At 45.8% G+C, this 20851-nt stretch overlaps 1 protein-coding gene and 2 pseudogenes across 1 annotated transcript in view; 1 reads left to right on the top strand and 2 right to left on the bottom strand.

Annotated features, from left to right (window-relative positions):
• Window positions 1–4708, bottom strand: part of LOC144484111 (uncharacterized) — a 28195-nt pseudogene extending 23487 nt beyond the window's left edge.
• Window positions 1–20851, top strand: part of LOC144484124 (uncharacterized) — an 89664-nt gene that overhangs the window by 38560 nt on the left and 30253 nt on the right. The window contains 3 exon segments of the mRNA XM_078202673.1: window positions 5820–5868; window positions 10019–10161; window positions 17203–17209. Of these exon segments, the coding sequence (XP_078058799.1) occupies window positions 5820–5868; window positions 10019–10161; window positions 17203–17209 (199 nt within the window).
• The window catches only part of LOC144484110 (uncharacterized), a 162904-nt pseudogene continuing 157040 nt past the window's right edge, over window positions 14988–20851 (bottom strand).

The raw sequence follows: 20851 nt of genomic DNA, 5'->3' as shown, positions 1-20851 counted from the left end.
CCAGAATTGAACACTAGATTCCAAGTGCGGTTTAACTCAGGTTCTATAAAGCTGCAACATGACTTGCCAATTTTTAAACTCAATGCCCCGGCCGATGAAGGCAAGCATGCCGTATGCCTTCTTGACTATCTTCCCCACCTGCATTGCCACTTTCAATGACCTGTGTACCTGTACACCCAGGTCCCTCTGCCTATCAATACTCTGAAGGGTTCTGCCATTTACTGTATATTTCCCATCTGTATTAGACCTTCCAAAATGCATTACCTCACATTTGTCCAGATTAAACTTCATCTGCCATCTCTTCGCCCAAGTCTCCAACTGATCTATATCCTGCTGTATCCTCTGCCGGTCCCCATCGCTATCCGCAATTCCACCAACCTTTGTGCCATCCACAAACTTACCAATCAAGCCAGTTACATTTTCCTCCAAATCATTTATATATATTACAAACATCAAAAGTCCCAGCACTGATCCCTGAGGAACGTCACTTGTCACAGCCCTCCATTCAGAAATGTACCTTTGCACTGCCAACCTCTGTTTTCTTCTGACAAAATATCTCAAAACTTCCTAACACCCTGTCACTCTGTGATCCTTGTGACATTTGAAACCAGGTATTCACAAAAAGACTCAAAGAGCATCAGCGCCCTGGAGGCTGAGACCAGCCAGTCCAGCACAAAGAAACCCTCTGACCCTTCCCATTGACCAACTGTGAGAATGAACAAAATGCAGTCCTGGATGTAATTGAGAGCAGAAACAATAACAGCAGAATCCAACCTCTGGAATCACTCGTGAACTTGTTGATGTCTCAGCAGCTGGGATGAAACTCTGAATCCCTTCCCACACTGAGAGCAGGTGAACGGCCTCTCCCCAGTGTGAACTCGCTGGTGTGTCTGTAGGTCAGATGAGTTTGTGAATCCCTTCTCACACTGAGAGCAGATGAATGGTCTCTCCCCAGTGTGGACTCGCTGGTGTATCCTCAGGTGGGATGACCGAATGAATCCCTTCCCACACTGAGAGCAGGTGAACGGTCTCTCCCCAGTGTGAACTCGCTGGTGTCTCTGCAGGTGGGATGATCGAGTGAATCCCTCCCCACATTGAGAGCAGGTAAATGGCCTCTCTCCAGTGTGAACTCACTGGTGTGACTGCAGGTTGGATGACCAAGTGAATCCCTCCCCACACTGAGAGCAGGTGAATGGCCTCTCCCCTGTGTGAACTCGCTGGTGTGTCTGCAGGCTGGATAACTGAGTGAATCCCTTCCCACACTGAGAGCAGGTGAACGGCCTCTCCCCAGTGTGAACTCGCTGGTGTGTCTGCAGGCTGGATAACTGAGTGAATCCCTTCCCACACTGAGAGCAGGTGAACGGCCTCTCCCCAGTGTGAACTCGCTGGTGTGTCCGCAGGTGGGATAACCGAGTGAATCCCTTCCCACACTGAGAGCAGGTGAATGGCCTCTCCCCAGTGTGGCTGCGCCGATGAACTTCCAGCTCTGATGGGACTCTGTATCCCTTCCCACAGTCCACACATTTCCGTGGTTTCTCCATGATGCAGGTGTCCTTGCCTCTCTCTTGGGTGGACAATTAGTTGAAACTTCGTCCACACACAGAACAAGATTACAGTCTCCACCCGCTGTGAATGGTGTGATATTTATTCAGACTGTGTAACTGGTTAAAGCTCTTTAGTCAGTGCATTGGAACACTCTCACTCAAGTGTGGCAGAGTGTTGATGCTTTTTCACTCACACTGACATTTCAAATCTTTTCAAATCGACAGACTGGACAATCATTTCTCCTCCTGGATTCAAAGTCCAATGATATTGAGGTCCCAAGGAATATGACTCTGTCACGTCTGGACGTGATGTTTGAGATTTCGGCCTGTGATTCCTCTTTCAAGATCCTGTAAAATGAGTTTCCAAAAGTCATCAGTGTCAATACAGGATAGAAATTCAGAACAGACAATTTTTATGGAACATTCTTTCCTCTCTCATTCCCCAAAAGCTGTAAATCTCCATCCCACACACTCTCTCCCCATTCTCAGCAGGTCTGGCAGCATCTGGATGGAGAGAAAAGAACTGATGTTTCAGAGCTTTGACAAAGGGTCATCTCGACAAGAAACATCAACTCTTTTCTCTCCTTACAAATGCTGCTAGAACTGCTGAGATTTTCCAGCATTTTCTCTCTTGGTTTCAGATTCCAGCATCCGCAGTAATTTGCTTTTATAAGGCTGCAGATACCTCCTCCCAAGTAACATGTGTGTGCCCAAGACATCACCACTTGTTTCCCTTATTTCTTTAGCACCCATGGTGCTCTCCGCAGTAAACACAGAGGAGAAGTATTCATTAAAAATCTCACCCATCTCCTGTGGCTCCACACACAGATGGCCATACTGATTTTTAAGGGGATCTCTTCTCTCTCTAGCCACCTTTTTACTCTTAATATAGCCATAGAACCTCTTGGAATTTTCTTTAATCTTACCTGCCAGATCCATATCATACCCTCTTTTTGTCCTCCTGATTTCCCTCTTCAGTATTTTCTTACACTTTTTATAGTCAGAGTGATTCACTTGTCCCCGATTGCCGAAACCCAATGTCTGCTTCCTTCTTTTACCTGATGTGGAGATGCCGGCGTTGGACTGGGGTAAACACAGTCAGAAGTTTAACAACACCAGGTTAAAGTCCAACAGGTTTATTTGGTAGCAAAAGGTGTGGCTTTTGCTACCAAATAAACCTGTTGGACTTTAACCTGGTGTTGTTAAACTTCTTACTTCTTTTCCCTGACCAGAGCCTCAATGTCCCTTGTCTGCCAGAGATCCCTAAATTTACCATTCTTTCCCTTCATCTTAACAGGAATATACTGCCCCTGGACTCTTGATATCACACTTTCAAAGCCTCCCAATTGCCAGTCATTCCTTTCCCTTCAAACAAACTCACCTCATCGACATCTGCTCGATCCTGCCTAATGCCCACAAAAGTGGCCCTACTCCAGTTTAGGGCCTTGACCTGTGGACCTGTCCTATCTTTTTCCAGAACTATTTTGAAACTATTGGTGCTCCCAATAGTGCTCCCTGACTGACACTTCAGTCACTTGCTCCACCTCATTTCTTATCTGTCTAATAGAAAGTGAGGCCAGGAATTGATGATGAAAAATGAGGAGCTGGGAGATGAATTGAACAAGTATTTTGCCTCGGTGTTCACAATAGAGGATACAGTTAAAACTCAGAAACAGCTGGAAATCAGAAAACAGAAGTGTGGGATGAACTCTGAAAAAGCACAATTCCCAGGGAAGTGGTCCTCAGCAAACTGTTGGAGCTGTGGGCTGATGAGTCCTCGGGTCCTGCTGGGCTTCATTCTCGGGTCCTGCTGGGCTTCATTCTCGGGTCCTGCTGGGCTTCATTCTCGGGTCCTGCTGGGCTCCATTCCCGGGTCTTAACAGAGGGAGATCGTTGATGTTGTTCAATTTTCTAAACCGTCTGTCGCCATTACCCGCACTGCGCATGCTTCAGGTCCCGCCCCTCATTCACTCCGATTGGTTGGAGGACCAGCCGCTCCCGCTCGGTCCTCCAGCCCCGCCCCCTCTTCCTATTGGTCCGGAATTGCCATCAATCAGTCCCCGGGCATTGTGATGTGGGGCATGCGCTGTGTCATTGCTGTCCTTGGCGCTTGTTTGTCCCGGAGAAGCGGAGTCAGCGTTAGGCGGTGGCTGGGAGGATTTGAAAACACTTTGTGGATCCGCAAACCCTTCAGAATCATTGTCAGCTCCCTGGTTTGCAGCTGCGGGGCTTCTCCCTCCCTCCCTCCCGGGAACAGGCCCAGGTTAACGGCCCCATCCTGGCTCAGCCACTGGAGGATGGTTCACATCAGAGGATGGGGGAGGGGGACAATAAATAAGAGGTTACACTTTGGCCTCAAATCAATGAGGACTCTGATCTCTGGGAAGGAAGGAAACCCTGGGAGGTGGGCGGGGAGGATTCACAAACACCCGCTGGAGGCCCCAACACCCCCAGTAAAAAGCTGCAGCTCCCGGGTTTGCAGCTTTTTCCCGGGAGGGAGTTGGGGAAGTTTTGTGGAGACAATTCCCGGTTGGTTCAGTTAGTGGTTCCTGGAGCTCAGAAACCCTGAGTTAGAATCCTGAACCCCACACTGGGTGGTTGTTTTATTAAATGCTTTTTATTTATTAATCATTAAAATATTAATTTGTTTTGAAAAATCATTTTATAGCGTTTGTGAAAATGCCCATTAAAATAGCAATTCTCCCAAAGTATTTCATAGAATCCCTACAGTGCTGAAGGAGGTTATTCGGCTCATCGAGTCTGCACCAACAACAATCCCACCTAAGCCCTATTCCCATAACCCCACATATGTAACCTGCTAATCCCTCGAACCTACTCATCCCAGGACACTAAGGGGCAATTTAGCATAGCCAATGCATCTAACTGGCATATCTTTGGATGATGGGAGGAAACCGGAGCATCTGGAGAAAACCCACGCAGACATGGGGAGAACGGGCAGACTCCACACAGACAGTGACCCAATTTGGGAATCGAACCCAGGTCCCTGGAGCTGTGAGGCAGCAGTGCTAACCACTGTGCTGCCTACATTGCTGATGAGAATTTTAATTTACTGACTTAGGAATTAATTCTTGGGAATAGTCATTCTGAAAATGACCATTAAAATGTGTTTAATTTACCCCACTTTGCAGGTTTTCAGTTTGCATTTCAAAATTGAATTGAGAATGTCTGGGAGCAAATGGTAAAATGAGGTTTGAGACACCAGCTGCAATTATTTTCTGTGACTGATGATACCTTTGTGCCTGTGCAGGAGGTAATTCCCCTGCTGTTGTGGCACAAATAAAATGGAGCTTTTCCAAGGAACAGGCCCATGTTAATGGTCATCGTGGTGTTTCATTGGTGAGCAGAGCACATGTGCCTATTGTGTTAACAACAGAGTCAGTGGGGCTGCACGTCGCCTGACTTGGAAGGAAAATAATTGACTCCTTGATTGTACTCTCAATCTGCACATGGTCTGGAGGACTGAATCCAGCTGGAGGGAGAGGGAGCTGGGCTCAGAGTGGAGATGGGGCAATGATTTTGATTTCAGCTCAGGGACAAGAGAGAGTGTGTGGGATGGGGATTACAGCTCAAGATAAATGAGACAGAGAAATGTTTCGTGGAAACTGAAATTGTCTGTTCTGAAGCAGTTTTTTAAAACTCTGTGCAGGGAACTAGAAGAGGAAGAGTCACAGACAGGAAACTCAAACTAAACTTCACATCAAAGTCTGACAGAGCCATTCGATTCATCATGACCTAAATATGATTGCTTTTGACAGTGGAGGGATAAATCGTTCCCTGTTTTGTCAGTGGGAGAAAATTTCAAAATTCAATGTGACAGAAAAAGAACTGAGACACACACATACACCCAAGTGAGAGTGCTCCAGTGAACTGACTGTGGATCGAGCTTTAACCAGTTACATAGCCTGAAAAACATCACACCATGGTCTGTATGTGGATGAGGCTTCAACTAATCATCCAACCTGGAGAGACAGAAGGACACCAGCACCATGGACAAACCGTGGAAATGTGAGGATTGTGGTAAAGGATTCAATTATCCAGCCCGGTTGGAAACCCATCGACACGGTCACATTGGGGCTGGGAAAATGGAGAAACCATGGAAATGTGATGATTGTGATAAAGGATTCAATTATCTGTACTTGCTGGAAAACCATAGACACAGTCACATTGGAGAGAGGCCATCTGTTCTGTGTTTGGGAAAGGATTCACTATCTCATCCCACCTGCTGTTACACCAGCAAATTCACACTGAGGAGAGGCCGTTCAGTTGCTCCACCTGTGGAAAGGGGTTCTCATGTTCATCCAACCTCAGTGCACATCAGCGAGTTCACACTGGGGAGAGATTGTTCACCTGCTCCTTGTGTGGGAAGGATTTTGCTGGGCCATCCAGTCTTTGGACACAACAGCGAATTCACACAGGATATATATAATATATATAAATGATTTGGAGGAAAATGTAACTGGATTGATAGGTAAGTTTGCGGACGACACAAAGGTTGGTGGATTTGCGGATAGCGATGAGGACCATCAGAGGATACAGCAGGATATAGACCAGTTGGAGACTTGGGTGGAGAGATGGAGTTTAATCCGGACAAATGTGAGGTAATGCAGTTTGGAAGGTCTAATACAGATAGGAAATATACAGTAAATGGCAGAACCTTTAACAATATTGATAGGCAAAGGGACCTGGGTGTACAGGAGCACAGATTACTGAAAGTGGCAATGCAGGTGGAGAAGGTCGTCAAGAAGGTATACGGCATGCTTACCTTCATCGGCTGGGGCATTGAGTTTAAAAATTGGCAAGTCATGTTGCAGCTTTATAGAACCTTAGTTAGGCCGCACGTGGAATATAGTGTTCAATTCTGGTCGCCACACTACCAGAAGGATGTGGAGGCTTTGGAGAGGGTCCAGAAAAGATTTACCAGGATGTTGCCTGGTATGGGGGGCATTAGCTATGAGGAGAGGTTGGGAAACTTGGTTTGTTCTCACTTGAGCGATGGAGGTTGAGGGGAGACCTGATAGAAGTCGACAAGATATGAGAGGCATGGAAAGAGTGGATAGACAGAAACTTTTTCCCAGGGTGGAAGAGTCAATTACTAGGGGGAATAGGTTTAAGGTGCGAGGGGTAAAGTTTAAAAGAGATGTACAAGGCAGATGTTTTACACAGAGAGTGGTGGGTGCCTGGTATTCATTGCCGGGGGAGGTAGTGGAAGCAGATACGGTCTTGACTTTTAAGCGGCGTCTTGACAAGTACATGAATGAGATGAGAATAGAGGGATATGGTCCCTGGAAGGGTAGTGGGTTTTAGTTAAGTCGGGCAGTATGGTCGGTGCAGGCTTGGAGTGCCAAAGGGCCTGTTCCTGTGCTGCAATTTTCTTTGTTCTTAGTACACAGGCCAATTTATCTTTCTAGGGGTGTGTGTCTGAGAGGTATGCAACTGGAAAACATTTTCCATTCACCTTCTGCATTGCTGCAGTATAAATAGATGTTGTTCTCACTCTGCCAGCAGGGCTGTGGGATTAATTGGACAGATCTTAAAGACAGCCCGACTGGGCAGGATGTGCCAAGTGGTTTCCATCTGTGATGTATCATTCCATAAAACAGAATATTTAGCATCAGGAGAAAGAAAGTGAAAGAAACCTGTCTCTGTGGGATTTACCCAACCAGCATGAGCACCTTCAGGACAGCAGAGAGAGGGGAGGAATCCAGTGGGAAAAGTTTTAAAAACTCGGGGTATTCCCACAGGAGAGCACTGGTTTAAATCAATTTTAGAAATAGAGAATGGCAGCGCACAAATTCCGAGGAATGCATTTTTTAAAATTAATTGATCTTAATTGCACAAGATAATTTTCTATTATTGTCTTTGATTGACAATGACGCCATTAATTCCCAGGTGCCCCTGCGGGTGTGAAAGTGTCCTATTCATTCCACAGGAGCCTATTGCGCAGGCGCAGTACTATATCTGGAGCGTGCGCAGTGTCACTTTGCCCGGAGCCCTATGAATGCGGGAGCGGCTTTTTTCAGAGGGTGAGTCAGTGGGGCTGCGGGAGAAATGTAGCCGGGAGTCGGGGTAGGGAGGGAGCTATGGCTTCACAAACATCCGCTGTAGGCCGCACGGCCCGAATAAGACCCTGCAGGTCCCGGGTTTACAGCTCCCAGGCTTTTATCCCGGGAACAGGCCCAGGTTATCGGCCGCCATCTTGTTTCAGCGGGGAAGGAGAGCGCATGCGCTGCTGTCGGTGGCGGGTCACAATGGGCGTGGTTTCAAGGGCTGGTTCAGAACCTCTGTCTTCAGAGGGACAATAGAATCATAGAAACCCTACAGCACAGAAAGAGGCCATTCGGCCCATCGAGTCTGCACCGACCACAATCCCACCCAGGCCCTACCCCCATATCCCTACATATTTTACCCGCTAATCCCTCTAATTTACGCATCCCAGGACACTAAGGGGCAATTTTTTTAGCATAGCCAATCGACCTAACCCGCACATCTTTGGACTGTGGGAGGAAACCGGAGCACTCGGAGGAAACCCACGCAGAGAGGGGCGGGTCGGGATGGTGACCTCCTCGTGAACCTGCTCCTGGGCCTGGCGAAGCGCTCCATTTATAGGTCCAGGCAGCAGACGATCGAGGGGGCCGTCCATCCTGACTGTCTGCCCCTCTACCGTGGCTACGTTCGCGGCCAGGTGTCCCTGGAGAGGGAACATGCGATGTCCATGGGCGCGGTTGACGCCTTCCACCCCCGTTGGGCACTGCAGGGGTTGGGGTGTGTTATCGACCCGAATAATCACATTATGATTTGATGTTTTTAAGTTTCCTTTGTACTTTGATTTTTGTTTGGGCTGCTCCCCCTCCTTTTGGGGAGCTGCCCCTTTTACTTTGTCCTGATTTAACTTGAGTTTGTTTATTTGGTTTGACCTTAAAAGAGGCCAACATCTGTGAGTAAAACACTTTCTTTTCTCCCCCTTTCCATTTCTTTTCTCATTCTGGGGGAAATTGGGGAGTTGCAGCAACTGAAGGGAAAGGAAGTGAATCCAGTCGGTATGTTCCACACATTGTTAGTCCAGTCAGATAGACATATATCTGTCTGGCAGCCTGCATGGAGATTTCCAGCTCTCTGTGTCCAGGACAGGAAGCAGTGAGCATAGATCTATCAATCAGCACCGACAGGAGAATTGGGAGGGTGAATATTAGATACAGCAGAGTGAGAATGGAGGGAGAGTGTGTGGGATGGAGATTTGCAGCTCTTGGGGAATGAGAGAGGAAATAATGTTCCATAGAAACTAGAATTGTCTGTTCTGAATTTCTATCCTGTACTGACAGTGATAACCTTTGTAAACTCCTTTTACAGGATATCAGAAGTTGAGGATTTTACAGACAGAAATCTCAAACCAAACATCACATCAACATCTGACAGAGTCACTCAATTCATCGGGACCTGAATATCTTCGGTCTTTGTATCCAGAAGGAAAAATGTTTCTCTGTTCTGTCAGCTTTAGCAGTCTTTAAACATCAGTGTGACTGGAACAGGACTGACACACACACATACACACACACACACACACACACACACACACACACACACACACACACACACACACAAAATCAACTGAGACTTTCCCATGCAGTGACTGTGGAAAGAGCCTCCCAGTTACACAGCCTGAAAAAATATTGCACCATCACAGCAGGGCACCATAATATTGTTCTGTGTGAGACTTCAACTGATGGTCAAACCTGGAGCAACACAAGGACACCTGCACCATGGAGAAACCGTGGAAATGTGGGGACTGTGGAAAGGGTTGCAAAACCCCCTCTGAGCTGCAAATTCATCGACGTATTCACACTGGAGAGAAGCCGCACACCTGTTCTGTGTGCGGGAAGGGATTCACTCGGTTATATCATCTGCAGCGACATCGGCTGGTTCACTCTGGAGAAAGAGCGTTCATCTGCTTTGAGTGTGGGAACGGATTCGCTCATTTACCCGATCTGCAGAGACACCAGCGTGTTCACACTGGAGAGAGACCATTCATCTGCTTGGTGTGTGGGAAAGGATTTATGCAGTTATCCAATCTGTCAAAACACAAAGTCACTCACAGCAATGAGAAACCCTTTAAATGCTCTGACTGTGGAAATGGTTTCAAAAGCTCTCGGGAACTGACGATCCACCAGCGGATTCACACTGGGGAGAGACCGTTCAGCTGCTCTCACTGCACAAAGACATTTAGAACGTTATCTCACCTGCGGGAGCACCAGCGGGTTCACACCAGGGAGAGACCGTTCACCTGCTCTGTGTGTGGGAAGGGATTCACTCATTCATCCAGCCTGCTGAGTCACAATCTCACTCACACCCAGGAGAGACCCTTTAAATGCTCTGACTGTGGCAGTGGTTTCAAAAGTTCTCGGGATCTGGTTATACACCAGCGCATTCACACTGAGGAGAGACCATTCAGCTGCTCTCACTGCACAAAGAGATTTAGAACATCATCCAGCCTGCGGGAACACCAGCGAGTTCACACTGGGGAGAGACCGTTCACCTGCTGTTTGTGTGGGAAGGGATTCACTCAGTCATCCAGCCTGCGGAGACACCAGCGAGTTCACAAGTGATGACAGGGGTTGGATTCTGCTGTTATTGCTGCTGTTGATCACATCCAGGACTGAACCATGTTCATTCTGACAGTTGGTGAAGTGGGAGGGTCGGAGGGTTTCTTTCTGCTGGACTGGCCGGTCTCACGACTTTGCTTCCAGTGGGCTGATGCTCTTTGAGCCTGGGAGAGCACATTGCCACTGAAATGATCCACAAAAGCTGATGAAGGACATTTATTTATCCTGGATAGTAAATAGTGTTTTTCCTACCACTACAGGTAGATCTAAAATAAATACAGAAAGGACTGGAAAAATGCATTAGGTCTGGCAACATTTATGGAGAGAGAAACAGTGTTAATATTTCACACTACTGGATTGGGAATCAATCTAGTAAACCTCCTATGAACTGCTTCCATGGTATTTATAAAATGGGACAGCACGGCAGCACAGTGGTTAGCACTGCTGCCTCACAACGCCAGGGACCCAGGTTCAATTCCAGCCCGGGTCACTGTCTGTCTGTGTGGAGTTTGCACATTCTCCCCGTGTCTGCGTGGGTTTCCTCCGGGTGCTCCGGTTTCCTCCCACAGTCCAAAGATGTGTGGGTTAGGTTGATTGGCTGTGCTAAATTGACCCTTAGTGCCAGGCGGACTGGCTGGAGTAAATGCATGTGGTTATGGGAATAGGGCCTGGATGGGATGGTGTTTGGTACAGACTCGATGGACAGAACGGCCTCTGTCTGTACTGTCGGGATTCTACAATCCTTTGTTTAATAGGAGACAAAAACTGCAGCCACTATTCAAGATGCAGTTTCAGCAACGCCCTGTATAACTGAAGCAGAACATCTTTACTTCTCTGTTCAATTTCTCTCAGAATAAAGGATTGCATTCCATATGTAAGAATTTTGATTTGTTTGAACTAAGATTTATGGGGTTCACTTGTTTACAACAACCTCCCTAATCATAACTCACCCAGGTTCCAGTGACTTAACCATATGGCAAGAAAGAACACTTTAAATGGTGAATTCAGAAAGTTTATTCACCATTAAAAATGTAACAAGTCAGAAAGATTTAAAAAAGCAAAGTATCGATCAACAGTAAAGGAGAAAGCTTAACTTTAACTTCTCTCCATCCCTCTCAGACCAGGACATGAAGTGGTGGCTCTGAGAACACGGATAACTTGTAAAATCAACAGCTCCCAACACCTCTCTGTAGGACACAGTGGTTCGCACTGCTGCCTCACAGCGCCAGAGACCCGGGTTTGAGTTCCGCCTTGGGTCACTGTCTGTACAGAGTCTGCATATTCTTCCCCTGTCTGTGTGGGTTTTCTCCCACAGACCGAAGGACTTGCTGGTTAGGTACATTGAGCATGCTAAATTCTCCCTCAGTTTACCCGAACAGGCGCCAGAGTGTGGTGACTGGGGGATTTTCAGAGTAACTTCATTGCAGTGTGAATGTGTGACACTAATAAATAAACTTTAAAAAACTTTGAACTTTTAAAAACTTTTGCCAAATTGGTTTCTTGAATCCCCTTTTTTATACTTTCAGAATGTAGAAAGCCCAGCTCAGCCAATTGTTGGGAATTAGCCAATTGGTCTATAACTTGTCAATAATGAAACTGGTTTGGTTTTTAGCTAATTGCACATATTGTCTGAAATTTAAGACTATCCTTTCTCTCAAACGATATCTGTTAGCTTGGGGTAGCCTGAGTGTCGACCAATAATTGGTTAACATCAGCCATTCAATGTTGAGACATCTTGAACAGGAGCTAATTCATTCCCTCCAGTCAATGTTAACAATGTTTTAAAGTTTATTTATTAATGTCACAAGTAGGCTGACATTAACACTGCAATGAAGTTACTGGGAAAATCCCCCTCGTCGCAACACTCCGGCATCTGTTCAGGTACACAGAGAATTTAGCATAGTCAATCCACCTAACGCGCACGTCTTTTGGACTGTGGGAACAAACAGGAGCACCCGGAGGAAACCCACGCAGACACGGGGAGAATGTGCAGACTCCACAGTGTCACCCAAGCCGGGAATCGAACCCAGGTCCCTGGCACTGTGAGGCAGCAGTGCTAACCACTGTGGCACCGCGCCACGCTAACAAGTCTTGTTATCTGTTTTTTTCTATTCTGTTGGCCTCAGAAGGGAACATTTTATAATCTCCACAGCATTTTAACCATTCATAGTATGTTTATAATTCCAAACGTTATAAACTGTTGTGTTCAAATTTACATTTCCAGCCTAACATCTGTATTAATGAATCATTTATTCTTTAATTGTCTCTCAATTCAGGCTGTCCATTTAACTAATCTCCTGCTTTACAATTGTGGGAACTTCACTCCACAAACAAGGGAGTCAAATGCATTGTGAAAAGCAGGATGTTCTTTATATAAAAAAATAACAAAGTTTAAAAATCATTGGCAAACAAAAGGAAACAGGAGCATTGGAACCAGCCTGGACTTGCAGACTGAAACCCCGCCCAAAGCCCGCACGTGCTCAGAAGGGAGAAAGGTTGAGAAGAACACTCTGTAACACTTCTCCCCTTAAATTTCAATCCCCCATTAGGACAGAAATACAACAAAGTAATGTCTTTAACAATACGGAAGTCTGTCAGGAGCTTTGTGGTTTCATTGCGACCTGTACAATACCACTGGTAAATCTTGTAATGGTGGATCTGGAATGGGAGGTGAAGAGGTAGTTTGAGAATCTGTACATGAACATTCCTCTTCCACTCCCACAGCAGAGTCAACTGGCAAAGCTGGAACCATTTCCTGGTGAACATCCACAGCAGCATGACCCTTTGCCATGTTCTCAGTAATGGTTGCTGACTCTGAAACTGTTCCTGACTCAAGGTCACACCGCAAGCGAATATGGTCTTAGTGGCTATGCTTAAAATTTCCACATTTAACTGGTTCCCATAAATCCTCAATTATAAAGCAAAATAGACATAAGTTTCCGGGCGATTTAAAAACAAATTAACTTTTCTACAGAACCTAAAGGGGTGGGGAGTGAGCAGAAAAAACCTTGGCCCACAATTACATCACTTTACATAATTTAAAAAATCTCTAACAACAAAACAATCTTAATTTTAAACTTCATCTATTAGTCTTTTTGTTTTCTTCCTCAACCGAATAATTTTAATTTGATCAGTTTTTGTTAGGGATGGGTAACTTCTGTTCTTTATAAACTGATTCACTCATTTTGTTAGTTCTACATGAGAATCAGAACCCAGACTTTATCATCCTTATCCTTTTTCTCCTTCTGCCACCACTCCCTCTGTTTTGCGGGAGGGTCGTGGGGATTCCAATCAGAACTAATCATTTCATCATAAAAGTGAAATACTGCGGATTCTGGAATCTGAAACAAAAACAGAAAATGTTGGAAAATCTCAGCAGGTCTGACAGCTTCTGTGGAGAGAGAATAGAGCTAATGTTTCCAGTCTGGATGAGCCTTCATAAGAGCTCTTCTGAAGTGTAATCCAGACTCAAAACATTGGCTCTATTCTCTTAACATTGTGTCAATAAGTTTCTTGTTCTTAGTTTCCAAATGGCAGGTGAGAGACCTGTCCAGTCCCCACTCGAGCTCTGATTTTTCACTGGCCATGCTTGGGTAAGATTATAACCATTAGAATCTACTCTCAGAGGTCTGCTTTTCAGTCCAGTGCTACTTGGAGTATACCGTCACCTCACCAACTATCAGGTCACAAATATATGATAAAATAATTTAAATAATGCCTGAGAACGCTCTGAACCAACTACCTATCATCGTTTGTTGATTGGTCAGACCCCCTTTTTACAGATTCAGGAATCTCAGCCGCTGAACATCAGCCAGTCCTAGAATAAGTTTAATTCTAACTCATTCTGAGTAAATATTCTCACCAGGTCCTCTGTCGGGGCCCTGCTAAGCAGCTTTAATGGTCCGTGATTGCAGAAACTGAGCAGTCACAGGAATGTGGTCAAGATAGTCCAGTCCCATAATGCCTCACATTCAATCTGCAGTCCTTCAATGATAACAGAATATGTGGCTCTATGTAGCTGCCTCGGCCACGATCAGCGCCAACACTGCCCTCTTCAACTGCCACAATGCCGGAGGTGTAAGTACACCCACAGTGCTGTTAGGGAGGGATTTCCAGCTACACATTCCAGACATTCACTGGACTGTAGGTGGATACCAGATTGATATATTCCATTCAACCACACCCAAAGTGAGTTATTCCAATTCCTTTATTGTCCAGGACAATATATTCACAATATCTTTAAAACAGAAATTAAACATTCCCATTTAATTTCAGGTATTAACATATTCTGTTAGTTTGTTCTTTATTGTCAATGTCAGGCTGGGGTTGTTCCCCTTGGAGCAAAGGAGGTTGAGGGGAGATTTGATAGAGGTGGACAAGATTCTGACAGGTTTAGATAAGGTGGACAAAGAAAAGCTGTTCCCATTAGCTGATGGGACAAGGACGAAGGGGGTGCAGATTTTGGTTCAGATATGTGGGATGGGGGGTGGAGGGGCGGGGAGGGGGGCGATGTGAGGAAGAATATTTTGATGCAGCGAATGGTAATGACCTGGAACTCGCTGCCTACGAGGGTGAAAGAAGTGGAGACAATAAACAATTACAAAGGAAATTGGATGAGCATTTGGGCGGGCTTTCAAACAGAAATACTGACTAAATATCTCTGAACTACCGAGCACCAGCCACTGGAGGCAAAATCGTGAGACCGGCCAGTCCAGCAGAAAGAAACCCTCGTCCCTCCCCATTGACCAACTGTGAGAATGAACAAAATGCAGTCCTGGATGTAACTGAGAGCAGAAACAATAACAGCAGAATCCAACCCCTGGAATCACTCGTGAATTTGCTGGTGTCTCAGCAGCTGGGATGAAACTCTGAATCCCTTCCCACACAGAGAGCAGGTGAATGGTCTCTCCCCAGTGTGAACTCGCTGGTGTGTCCGCAGGCTGGATGAGTTAGTGAATCCCTTCTCACACTTCGGGCAGGTGAATGGCCTCTCTCCGGTGTGAACTCGCTGGTGTGTCTGCAGACTGGATGAGGCAGTAAATCCCTTCCCACACTGAGAGCAGGTGAATGGTCTCTCCCCAGTGTGAACTCGCTGGTGTGTCTGCAGGCTGGAAGACTTGGTGAATCCTTTCTCACACTGAGGGCAGGTGAACAGCCTCTCTCCGGTATGAACTCGCTGGTGTTTCTGCAGGGTGGATAATTGAGTGAATCCCTTCCCACACACAGTGCAGGTGAACGGCCTCTCCCCAGTGTGAACTCGCTGGTGTGTCCGCAGGGTGGATAACTGACTGAATTTCTTCCCACACACGCAGCAGGTGAATGGCTTCTTCCCAGTGTGAACTCACTGGTGTTTCTGCAGGCTGGATGACTGAGTGAATCCCTTCCCACACACAGAGCAGGTGAATGGCCTCTCCCCAGTGTGAACTAGTTGGTGTGTCCGCAGTTCAGATGACTGAGTGAATCCCTTTCCACACACAGAGCAGCTGAACGGCCTCTCCCCAGTGTGACTGCGTCGATGAATTTCCAGCCGAGATAGGCACATGTATCCCTTCCCACAGTCCCCACATTTCCACGGTTTCCCCATGGTTCGGGTCCTTGTGACTCTGTAGTTTAAACAATCAGTTAAATCTCACACAGACCATGGGTACAATCTCTCCCCGCTGTGAATGTTGCGATGTATTTTCAGGCTGTGTAACTGGTTAAAGCTCTTTCCACACTCAGTGCACTGGAGCACTCTTACTCAGGTGTGTGTGTGTCTCGGTGCTTTTCCAGTCACACAGATACTTAAAATCTTCAGAAGCTGACAGAACAGAGAAACATTTCCCCTTCTAGATTCAAAGGTCAGTGATATTGAGGTCCCGATGAATTGAGTGATTCTGTCAGATGTTGATGTGACGTTTGGTTTGAGATTTCTGTCTGTAAATTCTCACCTTCTGATATGCTGTAAAAGGAATTTACAAAAGTCATCAGTGTCAGTACAGGATAGAAATTCCGAACAGACAAATCAAGTTTCTAAGGAACATTCTTTTCTCCCTCATTCCCCAAAAGCTGTGAATCTCCATCCCACACACTCTCCCTCCATTCTCACTCTGCTGTATCTAATATTCACCCTCCCAATTCTCCTGAAGGTGCTGATTGAGGCTGATTGACAGATCCATGCTCACTGCTTCCTGTCCTGGACACATAGAGCTGGAAATCTCCATGCAGGCTGCCAGACAGATATATGTATATATGACTGGACCAAAAATGTATGGATTATATAGACTGGACTCACTTCCTTTCCCTTCAGTGACTAAGGACGGACAAGTCACCAGGACCCAATGAACTGCGTGTCAGCTTTTTAATGGAGGTTGCTGAAGAGATAGTGGAGAATTTTGTTGAAATTTTTTGTAACTTGCTAGATTCCGGGAGAGTATCAGAAGATTGGCAATCAACCAATGTGACTACCTTGGTCAAAAAGGGAGAAAGGCAGAAGGCAGAGAACTATAGGCCAGTTAATTTAACATCTATTATTGGCAAGATGCTGGAGTCAATAATCAAAGAGCAAATAGCTAATCATTTAGGAAAGCTGAATATAATCAAACCTCGTCAACATGGTTCTAAGAAAGATAAATTATTTTTGACAAATTTGCTTGAATTGTTTGAGGATATAAGAAGGAGGGTAGATCGCGAGAAATCTGTAGTTTATTTAGATATGGTGCCATGGCAGCACAGTGGTTAGCACTGCTGCCTCACAGTGCCAGGGACCCGGGTTCAATCCTGGCCTTGGGTGACAGTCTGTGTGGAGTATGCGCATTCTCTCCATGTCTGTGTGGATTTTTGAGTTCTCCAGGTTCTTCCCACAGTCCAAAGATGTGCGGGTTAGACTGATTGGCCGTGCTAAATTGCCCCTTTGTGTCCCAATAGATGTAGATTAGGTGGATTAGTGGGGTAAAAATGTAGGGCTACAGGGATAGGGCCGGGAAAGATAAGTCGAGAGTTGGGGAAGATGCAATAAAGTCACCCCTCTGTCTGCTAAACCTGGCAAATGGAGTTTAAAGTGGGGAAGTGTGAGGTCATGTATTTCAGTAGGAGGAATCAACAGGGAGATTATCTAAATGGAGAGAGGCTGCCGGTGAGTGAAGTACAGAGGGATCTTGGTGTTCTTGTGCATGAATCACAAAAAGCGAGCAGGCAGGTCCCACACGAGTTAAGGAGGAAAATGGCATTTTGGCTTTTATTGCAAAGGGGTTGGAGTTTAAAAACAGGGAGGTTTTGTTGCAACTGTACAGTGTGTTGGTGATGCCTCACCTGGGATAATGCATACAGTTTTGATCCCTTTACCTAAACAAGGATATAGTAATATTGGACATAGTCCAAAGGAAATTCACCAGGCTAATTCCTGGGATAGGAGGGTTGTCCTATCAAGAGGGAGTAAATTGTCAAGGTCTGTGTTCCTTGAAGTTTTGAAGACAAGGGAGTTATTGAAACATTTCAGATCCTGAGGGGGCTTGACAGGGTAGATGGTGAGATATTGTCACGAGTGGGAGAGTCTCAAACAAAATAAAGGGTCAGTCATTTAAAACTGAGGTGTGCAGGAATTTCTTCTCATGGAGGATGATGAAGCTCTGGAATTCCCCGCCCCAAAGGGTGGTGGAGGCTGGATTGTTAGAAGTATTTAAAGTGGAGGGGGATACATATTTGATAGATCGGGGAATACAGGGCTATGGGGAAATGGCACAGTAAAGGAGTTGAAACCGGCATCAGTCAGCTATGATCGGATTGAATGGCGGGACAGGCTTCAAGGGCCTGGTGGCCGCTCCTGTTTCTATTTCTCGTGATCAGTTGCTGCAAGTCAACAATTTCCCCCAGAATGAGAAACAAAATGGAAAGGGTGAGAAAAGAAAGTGTTTTACTCACAGATGTTGAAGACAGAAGGAAGTTTGAGTCTGCCTGAAGCTCAATCTTCATTCAGAGAAAGAGCAGCAGCAGCTTCGCTGGGCAGGAATGAGCAGTTGAACAAGCTCATTGTGCAACTTCCGCATTCAGACAATGTGGGAGCTCTGATTGGCTGGAGGATCAGAGGCCTTCCGGTCCTCCAGAGTTCCCATTGGTCAATCCCCCGCAGACAGACAATGAGGGGCGGAGCCCCACGTGGGGATGGGCGGGCCTGTGCCCTCCAGCCGCGCTGAGCTGTTGTCCAATTGGAAAGGCTGGAAGACCCAGACAGACAATGGTCAGTGCGCCGGCTTTGTCCCGGGCCCCGCCCCACACCCGCACATGCGCATTCCCCCAAAACCCGCACATGCGCACTTCTGATTCACTTCCGCTCACCAGCTCTGGCCAATGGGAAGACTTGGAGGACCGGAAAGACCGTGGTCCTCCAGCCAATCAGAGCGCGGGCTTTGTGTGCATGAAGATTGAGCTTCAGACAGACTCAAACTTCCTTCAGTCTCAACCTAAAAGAGGCCAACATCTGTGAGTAAAACACTTTCTTTTCTCATTCTGGGGGTAATTGGAGAATTGCAACAACTGAAGGAAAAGGAAGTGAATCCAGGGAGAGTGCAGACTCAGGAAAGGTTGGCCCAGGTCTCTCTCTCTTCAAGAAATTTAAGAGAAACATAGAAGATCGGAGCAGGAGGAAGCCATTTGGCCCTTCGAGCCTACTCTGCCATTCATTAAGATCATGGATGATCAAGCAACTCAATAGTCTAATCCTGCTTTCTCCCCATAACCTTTGATCCCATTTGCCCCAAGTGCTATATCTAGATGCTTTTGAATACATTCAATGTTTTGGCATCAATTACTTCCTGTGGTCATGAATTTCAGAGACTCACCACTCTTTGGGTGAAGAAATGTCTCCTCACCTCTGTCCTAAATGGTCTACCCTGAATCCTCAGACTGTGACCCTTGGTTCTGGACTCCCCCCACCATCAGAAACATCCTCCCTGCATCTATCCTGTCTCGACCTGTTAGAATTTTATAAGTCTCTATGAGATCCCCCCTCATTCATCTGAACTCCAGCGAAAACAATCCTAACCGAGTCAGTCTCTCCTCATACATCAGTCCCGCCATTCCCTGAATCAGCCTGGTAAACATCCTTTGCTCCCTCAGCTTGACACATTTATTTGTCTGTCTAAAAGGATGGTCTTTTTTCTAATGTTCACAATTAAAGGGCAGCTTGCCCCAGGAGATGGCTGACATTTACGTTAATATAGGACAGAGATATGTCTAGTGTTGTTATAAGGTACCCAGATTAGATATATTATTTATGTTTCTGTAATAAAATACTTTTATTATTATTTCTTGCATTGTAATATAATGCTGTAGCGATGTTATACATTTCCAGTCATAAAGCCCATTACAGCACAGAAGGAATCCATTCGGTAACTCGAGTCCATGCTGACTCTCTGTATAACATTCCAGTCCCATTCCCACTCTCTATCCCCATTCTCCTGAAAGTTTATTTCCTTCAAGTGCCCATCCACTTTCATTTTTAAATAGAATCCATAGATATGGATGGAGATTTACAACTTTTTGGGAATGAAATAGGAAAGAATGTTCCATAGAAACTAGAATTGTCTGCTCTGAATTTCTATCCTATACTGACTGTGATGACTTTTGTAAACTCATTTCACAGGATTTTGAATGAGGAATCACAGGCAAAAATCTCAACCGTCAAATCTAGAAAGAGTCATATTCCTTGGGATCTGAATATCTTGTAATATGGAACTGTTGCTACGTTATATATTTCCAGACATCTCTTCCCTCAGAGGGTTGTGAGTCTTTTGGATTTCTCTTCCACAGGAACCAGTTGAGGATGAGGATCATTGAATATATTCCAGTTAGACAGATTTTTGACTGACAAGGGTGTCAAGGGTTATGGGGAACAGACAAGAGGATGGAGCAAAAGCTAATATGTGGGGGGATTTCTTCACTCAAGGATGTGGTAAAGCTTTGGAATTCTCAACCCCTGAGGACAGTGAAACCTCAGTCATCAACTATTTTCAAGAGAGAGATTGATTGGTTTCTAGATATTGAAGATATCAAGGGATATGGGTTTAGTGTGGGGACAATAATGCTGAGGGAGATGAACAAATTTACTCATTGAATAGTTTAAAAGGCTCGATGGGCCAAATGGCCGACTGCAACTCCTATTTGTTATGGTCTCTGTGTCCAGGACAGGAAGCAGTGAGCATGGATCTGTCAATCAGCATCAATCAGCACCTTCAGGAGAATTGGGAGGGTGAGTATTAGATACAGCAGAGTGAGAATGGAGGGAGAGTGTGTGGGATGGAGATTCACAGCTTTTGGGGAATGAGAGAGGAAAGAAGGTTCTATAGAAACTAGAATTGTCTGTTCTGAATTTCTATCCTGTACTGACACTGATGACTTTTGTGAACTCGTTTTACAGGATATTGAAAGAGGAATCACAGGCCAAAATCTCAAACGTCACGTCTCGATCTGACAGAGTCATATTCCATGGGAGCTGAATATCATCGGCCTTTGAATCTAGAAGGAGAAATGATTGTCCAGTCTGTTGATTTGAAAAGATTTCAAACATCAGTGTGACTGCAAAAGCACCAACACTCTGCCACACACGAGTGAGAGTGTTCCAGTGCACTGACTAAAGAGCTTTAACCAGTTACACAGCCTGAATAAATATCACACCATTCACAGCGGGGAGAGACGGTACCCGTGTTCTGTGTG

Source organism: Mustelus asterias, unplaced genomic scaffold (genome assembly GCF_964213995.1).
Source record: "Mustelus asterias unplaced genomic scaffold, sMusAst1.hap1.1 HAP1_SCAFFOLD_92, whole genome shotgun sequence".
Lineage (NCBI taxonomy): Eukaryota > Metazoa > Chordata > Chondrichthyes > Carcharhiniformes > Triakidae > Mustelus > Mustelus asterias.
The sequence above is the reverse complement of the archived record's forward strand: the minus strand, read 5'-3'. Positions and strand labels throughout refer to the sequence as shown.